Source organism: Morus notabilis, unplaced genomic scaffold (assembly GCF_000414095.1).
Source record: "Morus notabilis unplaced genomic scaffold, ASM41409v2 Scaffold43, whole genome shotgun sequence".
NCBI classification, from domain to species: domain Eukaryota; kingdom Viridiplantae; phylum Streptophyta; class Magnoliopsida; order Rosales; family Moraceae; genus Morus; species Morus notabilis.
The window spans coordinates 94,962-106,100 of record NW_010360031.1 but is presented as its reverse complement, the minus strand read 5'-3'; the positions used below and the strand labels follow the sequence as shown (position 1 = coordinate 106,100).

General features: G+C 33.3%; 1 protein-coding gene across 1 annotated transcript; it reads left to right on the top strand.

The window, feature by feature from the left end:
• The first annotated feature begins 5,761 nt into the window (after positions 1-5,761).
• LOC21393821 (zinc finger protein MAGPIE) lies at positions 5,762-8,055 on the top strand. Its single transcript, XM_010095663.2, has 3 exons — positions 5,762-6,020; positions 6,113-6,509; positions 7,014-8,055. Exons 1-3 carry the CDS (start codon positions 5,888-5,890, stop codon positions 8,029-8,031), a joined length of 1,548 nt encoding a protein of 515 aa, XP_010093965.2. The 5' UTR covers positions 5,762-5,887; the 3' UTR covers positions 8,032-8,055.
• Positions 8,056-11,139: the final 3,084 nt, after the last annotated feature.

Sequence of the window (11,139 nt, the reverse complement as noted above, 5' to 3'; positions counted from 1 at the left end):
AATTAATAACAATCGTCTTTTGTTTAGAAAAGTATATTCGGATCAAATCAATATCAAGACGACTAAAACAATAACGTCTGGCCAGGAAAAAGAAAACTCAAACACTAGCACTTTCTTTTCTTTTTATCCGCATATTGAATTTGCATAATATGTCCTTTCTTTTTCCCCCCTTTGACCGATTGCACAACATTTCATTTTTTACCATATATTCGCTTCAAATTACTTTTGTTCCTAGTGAACATTCTTTTAATATATGTTCAATTATCTCTTTAATTTGATATGAACTTAATTAGGGCTCCCAATGTTAACCACATGATGAGGTATGATCACCTCGGTGAATATAGTGGTTTTCAGTTTGATGGTAGACAGACGGGAAACAGACTTAATTATTAATTATTTAAAACTATATAATAAAATGAATAAAAGTTGTTTAGTGTTTTGTATAAATAATAACTAAAGTTATTGCCCATTTTCAATAGACTACTCAACCAATATCTTAAAAATTAAATTACTAAAATATATAAAAAGAAGAGAGCCCAAATCCAAAAGAATATTGGGAGAAAGAGGGAAATAGGCTAAGACTTGAGATGAATTAAAATTAATAGGCCAATAATTTACATAAATTAATAAATAGGCTAAATTACTGTTTTCGTCTATAATTTGTCTGGTCATGAACCATAACTTGATAAGTTATTGTCCACAAATCATGGTTTTTGTCCATAACTTATCTGGCTATGAACAATAACTTGACAAATTTGTCCATAACTTATCTGATTATGAACCATAACTTGACAAGTTATGACCTATTAATTTCTATAACTAAAAGTTAACCTATATACTTCTTTAAGCTTTTCATATTGGCCTATTTTCTATTATTTCCGATGAATATTCACGCCAATACTAGTGTAGTATACCTGTAAGGAAGTTGGACCAAAATTAAACGAGCTCTTCTAATAGGATTGTGCCATGTGCACCGCAAAGAATTAAAAAGTGAGAGAAAAGGAAAAAAAAAATTAAGAGATAAAAGAAGAAGGGATCGTAAAAAGGCACATATTCTCCAACTTTTTAAAACCAAAGCATGTGGGTTTCTATTGGTTCCTAGAACCAAATCCCTCTCTCCTTTTAGGAAATTATTTTAAAAGTTAAAACCAATATCCCTCTGCTTTCCAAATTTTTGTTCTGACAATATTGCCCTGAGAAATTGAGCGTTAAATTATGGTAATTGATCTAATTTATTTAAGTTGCATTATTATATTAATCTCAGTTTAATTTAATATTACTTTGTAAAAGTTAATTGGTTGTGCGCCCTTAGGATTTTCCTTCTAACTAGGGGAGAACTTTTAATAGTAATTACATCAATATTTACTCATCAATAAATTATTATTTTAAGTATAAGATATTAATCATATATTTGTAATAAATTGAATATCTGATAAAAAAAGTTAATTGTCACATCATCCCGTTTTTATATTTGATATGTAACTATCATGAAAAAGTAATTATTGAAAACTCATCCATATATAATATAATATGTCTCATCATGTGTAGCCACATTCAGATCATATATATCTATCTATATATATATATTGTAGATGGAGCGAATGACAAGGAAATAATAAGCATACAAAAATCTCATAATTGGCTACTAGTAATATATCTTTGTGGGAGTTTGGTATATGTACATACTACATAGTTGAGTTGGGAATACGTCCAAGCCTTGAAATTAGACAAAAACAAAATCTTGTGACGCTTGTTTTGAGTTGCACAAACAATTAGAACAACCAGTCTTTGATCCCTTTCATTTTCAAAGAAGAAGACAACTAAAACAAACATACTCTTGGTGACAACACTTTGCTTTTCCCCAAACCCGTTCTATTCAAATGTCTACATATATGGGTTCTACCTTACACAAGTCCTATTATTAATTTATGTTATACTTTTATTACCTCTGTGTGAGAGAGAGAGAGATTTAAGTTAATACTTAGCCTTGGCTCAGTAGGACAGTTTTTTATATTATTAGTTTTTACATGAGAGAGAGAGAGAGAGAGAGAGAGAGAGAGAGAGAGAGAGAGAGAGAGAATAACAAAGATGTGGGGTTTGCTTAGGAATCTCATTGGCCTTGAAAGTTGAAGTGTACCCTTTGGGGGAGTGTTGGAGAAGGAGAGAATATTCTGGGGCCACCAGATTACAACAACTAAACTCCAAAATATTAAGACTAAACAAATTTAGAAAGCAAGAACATCATTAGATTATGATTAAGGGTTAGCAGGAAAAGTCAGCCCACAAGGAGACGACTGCTCGAACTTCCAAAAATTCACTGCCTTTGTCAGCTCGCTGTCTTTTAACACGATCCCTCATTTCATAGTAATCTCAGTCTCGTTAGTGAAACTATATAATTATTTAACAAAGCTCCCCAAAATTTCTCAGTTAATCTGTACATGATTTACATCATTATTATTTTAATAACATTTGGGATCCATCTGTTCTCTCCAAAGAAAATCCTTATCTTGACTAGTGTAGTGCTTCCTTTTTTTGTTATACACACACTGACACACACACACATTTATATATATATTTAAAAAAAAAAAAAAAAACTTCAAATTTTATAGAGGGTTATTATAAGTAGATTGTCCATATATATACCACGACCACCATAGCGGTCCTAACTTGAACTCTTCGAACATTAAATGCTATAATATTCTCCATTTCACTCTCTAGATAAAAGCGAAATTGAGCCCAAGTAAAATGAAGATTAAAGGAATATATATAGTTACCAGTATATTTCTAAATATTTAAGCTTACTGCTCCATAGCTGCCAAAACCTTATAGAGTAGAGTAAATTAATAATAACCTTAGACAAATAAGAAGAAGAAAGAAGAAGTTCAAACTTTAAACAACAAATGTCATATGCACGCATGACCCCATATATATACCACGACCACCACCGCGGTCCTAACTTGAACTCTTCGAACATTAATTGCTATAATATTCTCCATTTCACTCTCTAGATAAAAGCGAAATTGAGCCCAAGTAAAATGAAGATTAAAGGAATATATATAGTTACCAGTATATTTCTAAATATTTAAGCTTACTGCTCCATAGCTGCCAAAACCTTATAGAGTAGAGTAAATTAATAATAACCTTAGACAAATAAGAAGAAGAAAGAAGAAGTTCAAACTTTAAACAACAAATGTCATATGCACGCATGACCAAGTAATTTTGACGTGATTTGTACAAAAGTACCAGAAAATATACAAAATCCCTACCGTATTCCTTCCATTATAATGGTGGCTCATGAGGCCTAAGCCAACAATCTACATGAATTCAGTACCAAAGGTCTATAAGTACAAAACCTTAGGATACATTTATTGGATGTAATTATTATTGTTTACCATTCAAGCAAAGACCAACAATGCAAGCAATACCAACCTTTCAGCGCTCTTTTTCTTGCCTGAAAATATTTGAATGATCTATAACATCTTCATTACACAATAATACCAATATATACAAGAATGGTTCTTTAAAGTGATAATAACAGTAACAATAATTAAAATAAAAGCACTCCATCAAATAACAATAATAATAATAATGAACAGAATATAAAGTTCTAGGAAGAAAATAAAGAGAAAACAATAAATTAAGACCAAGTGGGTAACAAATCTAGTGAATATGAGGTGGCTTGGATGCTATTTGTCATTCTGTCATGGGGACGATTATTCCCTTTTATGTGACATTTCGTCGTTTCCTTTGCATTTTACCTTCTTTGACAGTTGGGCACGTGCATGGATACACGAGTATATTAGATTTGCAAGATTTACCTTGCCATGGGTTTAAACAACAACTTTCTTGGTTTATATAACAAACAAGCACAAAAAATGACAAATCAAAGAATCAAGATCATGTAATCCATATTGATCAGTTAAAATAGGGATCATTGCATCAGTTTTACATGTTTTAAACACTTCGTTAGTATTCTGTAAATGCCTTTCATTAATTCCATAAACCTGTGTGTGTGTGTTTTTTTTTTCCCTTGAAGAGAGAAGATAACTATCTGGTATATGCCGGTTAGAGCACTAGATACCAAATCCGAAAGACCTCTGTAGTACGAAAAAAACCTCCACATTGCGCGTTACTTGTAGAAATTTGAGTGGCACCGGTTCTATCCAATCAAACAAAGGAGGAAACTACAACACTTATATGATGTTAGGAGCTGTAGCCATTCAACCTTCAACCTTAATCTAGAACTAAAATTACTGAGAGAGATTCCCTTTTGGCTATGGATATTTCATTTTCATGATCAAGCATTAATATTTGTACTATGCTAGTCTTCCGTTTGATAAAACGACATGCCAAATTGCCAATATTCCCCTGATCAACTTCTTTAATTTCGTTAGTACCTTGTAAGTAAACTAATCGTTTGGTTTAGTTAATAACTTACTTTTAGGGTGATGATTGAAACCCTTCTAGCATATATCGTACCAAACTTCGCACTACGGAGGGCAAATCCAAGTGCTCCTTGAATTCCCTGATTTGTATGCAACCACAGTACTTGATTTATATATCTGCGTTTTTAACCTAAAAGGGCGATGAGATATTATTAACATAGCCTTGTGAAAATTAATATATATTCTTCATTTGATGGTATTATTTTTTTTTTTTTGTGGAGTTCAGAGTCCACGGATATTTTAGTTACCTAGTAATCAAAATGAAATTTTCTTTTAATTAACTCACTGGAAGATGTAGAAAAGCACTTTGTTGACGAGGAGAAAGGAAAAAAGAAATACGTTGTTTTCTTTCTTTCCAAGGGGGGGCAGTGATTTAGGATGTCAAAACCACTCGTAAATACAAAATTACAAATCTGTCCACTATTTCCTCTTTTTGGGCCAATAACGCGGTACGTGCGCTAGAAGTTTTCACAAATATCATATGTTAAGTATAAGAAAATTTTCATGTCATATAGAAATCGTAAAATATAGTATATGCCAGACCACAATTCTTTCACTATACTTGTGGAAAATATTGTTTAAGAACAAAGAAGAGAGGGAAAATTAATGATTTATAACCTTGTCTCATTAATTTTGTATCTTCAAGAAGATATTTTGATTAAAACAAAATTACCATTTGAAAACTTAACCAGAGTGCCATAAATTTTTTGAAATGTTAAAATAAGTTTGCGCATTGATCATAGTTATATTCAATTTCAATCCTACAAATTAGGTCTAAGGTAAAACCCAACAAGAAAGTCAGTCACCTAATTCATGCTTTTGAACTTGTCTATGAACATAGAGGATAACCTAGCTAGGCTTTCTCCCATAAAAAAATTTCCTAGGGTTCTTGAAAAGAAAGAAACCAATTTAATATAATCAAGAAAAAGAAACATATTTAAATGATATTGTAGTGTTGGAAGAAAGTTAGATTAGAAAAATATAATTAAATTAATATAGGAAAACAAAAAGATACAAATTATGGGATAATCATTCCAAATAGAAAAGGCATGGAATTAGCTTTCCCCGACCTCACCATGCGTGTCATATTGCACCTTTGCCTTCCAATCCCTCCTCTTTCCTCCCCCAATACTTTAACTTTTCACCGCCTCGGGGAGGGGGAAAGATCCAATTTTGTTTTTTTTTTTTTTTTTTTTTTTTTTTTTTGCATATACACACATGATCATATTTTCTTCGTTACGGTTGAAAACCATATATAAAAATACCCATCCTCTTGGGTTTTCTCTCCTAATTAATCACATCTCTAAGCAGTACTGTCCTTGTTGAGCTTTGTCTTATTCCTGTTTAATTTTCTGGGCTTGTAGTGTCTTATCGATCGAGTCAAACTTCTCATCATCAGCAGAAGAAAATTAGTACCTTTCGAAAGCTAGAAAAAGAACATCATGATCAATATGGCTGAAGAAGACGCAATTTCTTATATCGGCTTTGTCCAAAACCCTATTGAAGGAATATCTAACAACAACAACAACAACAACCCTCCTTTGAAGAAGAAGAGAAATCTCCCCGGCACTCCAGGCAATTACTTCTCTTACTCAAACTCTTATCAGTAACTATATATATATATATATATATTCAAAGTATGTAATTTATCTATGAATGTAAAACAGATCCTGAAGCTGAAGTTATAGCTTTGTCGCCGAAGACTCTGATGGCGACGAACAGATTTTTGTGTGAAGTCTGCGGGAAGGGATTTCAGAGAGATCAGAACCTGCAACTCCATAGAAGGGGACACAATCTTCCATGGAAGCTGAAGCAAAGAAGCAGCAAAGAGCCAAAGAAGAGGGTTTACGTTTGCCCTGAGAAGACGTGTGTTCATCACCACCCGTCGAGGGCTCTCGGAGACCTGACTGGCATAAAGAAGCATTTCTGCAGGAAACATGGAGAGAAGAAGTGGAAGTGCGACAAGTGCTCGAAGCGCTACGCGGTCCAGTCGGACTGGAAAGCGCACTCTAAGACCTGTGGAACTAGAGAGTACAAATGTGACTGCGGAACTCTATTTTCAAGGTAATTGTAAGTTGTTTTATAAAAGCTTGTGTGGGACTGCAAAAATTAGCAAGTTTGTACTCGTATGAAAAGTAAATAATCTTATTTGTGGGATGTGATATCTTCTTTTTCTGGATCTATTTTTTCCTTCTATGATGAGGGGAAAAATGGGTATATATTGATGAAGATGATCAAGAAATTAAAGGATTATTAGTTTAGCGTGATTTTAAGTCTTACCTTTTATGGTTAAAGTTGACATTCTTTGTGTTTGATTTTCTCACAAAGTTGAAGGGAATATTGATCATGCTCTAAAAAAGTATAAAATAAATATTGCTTCCTCAAGTTTAGATCCAAGTATATTCAATTGAAATAAATAACCTTCATCCCAAATAAATGGTCTTATAAATACTTCATACTTGTTTATTAATTCTCTCTTCTTGTTTTTTTTTTTTTCTTTGAGCTAATATTTTATGCTTCTCTTGTTATTCTGCTTTGAGAATTAATACAAATCTTGGGTATAAGCAGGCGAGACAGCTTCATAACTCATAGGGCCTTCTGCGATGCCTTGGCTGAAGAAACAGCCCGAGTAAAAGCGGCATCGGATCACATGAGCTACCCAATGGCAGCAGGAAACTTCAGTTACCATTTCACGGGAGCTTCAGTAGGGGCCAACATGACACAACATTTCCCCTCTGTTTTCAAGCCAATATCATCACCCAATGACGTCGATGCAACAATCGGCGGTGGCGCAACTACTCGCGGTCTATCCCTATGGATGGGCCAAGGAGTGTCCCAATTAGGCCAAGAAGCTGCAATGGCAAACAACAATGTTACTTCTCTCCAAGAGATTCATCAACTAGGGACGGTGAGTTCATCAGGACCAACAATATTCCGTACTACAACTGATCATCATCACCCTCTTAGTGTCTCGTGTTCTAATCCTCCTCCACCGTCCGATTACCATCATCACCTGAATTGGGTCCTCGGATCAAGTACTAATAAGCTCTCCTCAAACAGTAGTACTATTAGTACTACTTCTACTACTCATGATCAAGAGCTCACAACCACTTCTCTTCCCTTGAGAAATAATAATAATGTAAAGGAAGCAGCTTCGAGTAATAATCAGCTTGTTAGTGTTCCTTCATTGTACAGCACTCAACACACTTCTCATCATCAAACACCGCCTTCTTCGGCTAACATGTCCGCCACGGCTTTGCTCCAAAAGGCTGCCCAAATTGGCGCTACTTCCACGGACTCATCCTTTCTTGGGAGTTTTGGGTTAAAGTGCAATAACAACAACAGCACTCAAGTTCAAGAAGGGAGCAACAAGTCATGCGGTTTATATGGCTCAAACATAATTTCCACTACAGTGGAGAGCCAAGAAGGTGATCATCTACTGCAGATTTACCGGCCCGCCAAGCGCCGCCATGTGCAGGGCAGCGAAGAGGGCACCACCGGTGGAGGAGCTGGGCAAACGCGGGATTTTCTAGGCGTTGGCGTGCAAGCCATTTGCCATCCATCATCAATCAACGGATGGATTTGATCCTCCTCATCATCATCATGTAGTTATATGAAAGTACTAATTCCATTTTGATGATGATGATGATGATGATGGGTACTTGGGGTTCTGTTGTTTTTTCTTTTTGATATATTTTTCTTTCTCAATGGAAATTAAAAGGCAAAGTTGACAGAGAAAAAGAGAGAGAGATTTAAGAATTGGGGAACTTTGCAGGAATGAAAAGGTGGCAATTGAGTGCTTGATGGGGGCTAAAAGTTGGTGCATATTAAAACTATATAGAAAGAGCTAGCAGAATGGTGATGGAAATATCCATGCATATTCTGTTAAACCCTGAAAGCTGATCCCTTTAAGGAAAAAAAAATGGTGGCTTTAGTTTTTTGATAAAAAAAAAAAGGGGTGTGTAGAGACTACTAGTGGGAGCAACGCGATATCTCCCTTTTGGGCTCCATTATTGCATTCTTTCAAGGTACTAGTACTTGTCGACAGGGCTAAAATGAGCATTAATCCATACATGTGAGCCATAAAAAAAAAAGGGTAGATTGTTGCAGTACAAGTTTTAGGCCTAGTAATTAACCTATATGTAAAAAAACAAAAATAAAAATAAATAAAAATAAATCCTCTTTTTTTAATCAAATTTCTTACTATATTATTATAGATTTGTCTATGATCCCACCGATGAAACGGTCCCACCATTGTAATATGTAAAAATAAAAACATAATATAACATTTATTTAACGTAACACCGATGATGAAAATGTAAGACACTAAAATAATTTATTATTATTATACCTTTTAACATCCGTATGTTCAATAATTAAATTAAAGTGTAACAATGATTTGAGATGATTAAATTTCTTAATATCACGTCTTTCTAATATACGTGTTAAGTTAACTAAATGTTATGCTATGCTAAATATTATTCATGTTATATTAAATAATTGTCGATTTTTTTCTACACATGTTACGATGGTGGACTGTCTCATGACCGTAAACAAGATCTAATATTATATATGTACTGTAAATATAGTTGCACCTTAAAAACTATTTAGCTGCAAAGTGGATACAAGGAAGGAAGAAAAAGAGAGTAAAAAGCACTTAAGTATTTTTAGTATTTATAGTTTCTATGCATATGATAAGTTGTTGAATTCAAATGGTATCTAATAAGACAATAAAATGAGAACAGTAAATTTAGATTCCGAAATAATGGATGCATGGTTGTTTCATATATTAAGGCAAAGAACAATACTCCAGAAAAATCATAGCGCATTGTAAAACTTCAGTTTCATTTATTTTAGGTATTGTTGATGAATGAAATCTTTGTCACACAACTAATGTGTCGTTACATATTTATGTTAATTATAAAGGATCGAATAATACTGCTAGTACTTGATCATTTTTTATTGTATAGTTTTCTTAATTAAAGCGCGTCAAAGCATTAAATCAGCTAAAACAACAGAGGTTACAAATAACGGCTAAGCCTCAATACTCCTATAAAACTCAAACTATGAAACATGCACAGACAGACTACCTTATCTTCATTGTGAAAAATTAATATGATAGTATAAACCACCAACAGCAAACCAAGACATCTAATCTTTTAATGAAGCAAAAAATTAACATCTTTATGTTGTCAAAGTAAAAGAATTTTAAGTCGCTATTGGATTGAACACGTCCACACACACACACACACACACACAAAAAAGGAAAAATACGTCTCAGCAATTTGCTTGTTCCAAAAGGCATGCTTTACCAATAACTAACGGCTTTAGTCATTACATGGAAAGGGAAAAGAAAAAAAGAGAAACGTAAAAGGAGAAAAAGAAAAACCATATTCTTAGCTTGTAGTACTACCGTAACTTTAATTTTTTTTTTTTTTCTTTTTCCCTGCCATGATTGAACAAGGAAATCAGTAGACTTAAGGAATTACAATCCAGGCCACAAAATATTTCAGAGAAGTATATTATAGTTAAGGTCTCAAGCTCCAAATATTAGCTTTTGTAACAATTGAAGATCATACGGTCCATGTCCACGAAAGAAAGAATGTCGAGGCAAAGAAATGACACGCAATCTTACCCATTATACGTGCTATCCTCGTGTTATGTTTGCCTTTCGGAACTAGTGCCAAAAGCATTATTGTGGTATGGGACCTCATTCACACATGCATAATAAAGCCACAAGTAGAAATAAAAGGAGAGATAGTCAATTTATTATCTGACTTGTTTGATTTTAAGAATTATAAGCCTTAATTCTATATTAGTAATAAAAACGCAGAAAAGAAATCAAGGAAAAAAAAAAAACAAACACGCATATTTATGAAAACTCAATTTAATATGAGAGTATACGTTCTTTTTCTGCCATTGTAGAAATTTAGTATGATAAAGAATAAATTTTTACAAGGGAAAATCGCACCTCTTAACTCTCTATGTTTTCTTTAACCTATTAAATTAACTCAAAATCAACGCCCCTCTTTTATTGAATAAAAAACTATGCTACAGAATTTATAAGTTTAAAATCCCCCAAGCTACTAAATCCTTACGTAAGACAATAATCATTTGAGTATAATTAGGCTGCACAACTTAACACATATCTAATATCGTAAATAGCAATTATCCCTATTAATTTGTCAAGTGAATGTGTTCAGGAGATTTAACTGTTTTAAGTACATGTGTTCTAGTAGTCAGATTTTACCAAAGTGTGACAAGCTAGACTTTTCTCTGTGACTGACCTGTGATTTTTGTTTAGATGCTGGAGATAGAAAAAGACAAAAGCAATTATTTTGTTGGGGTCCAAACTTGCGATCTTATTTGATTTCGACAAATATGTTTTAAGTTCCTTTTTCTCCCCTTTTTTTGAACAAACAATCCTGTAGTTATAAATAGGTGGGATCACTGAAAAAGTGTTTTCTGATAAAAACACGGTAGCTTCAAATCAACTACCATTCCAAAAATGAACGACAACAACATGTCCAACCAAATCTTCTTTTAAAAAAAAAAAAAAAAAAAAAAAAAAAAAAAAAAAAAAACTAAATCATTTTACAGCGAGTCTAGCAAAAGAGGATCCAAAGAAAAAAAAAATCTTGAGCGACTTTAGGTAAAAGACTATATATATATATGTATATATATATTGGTGATC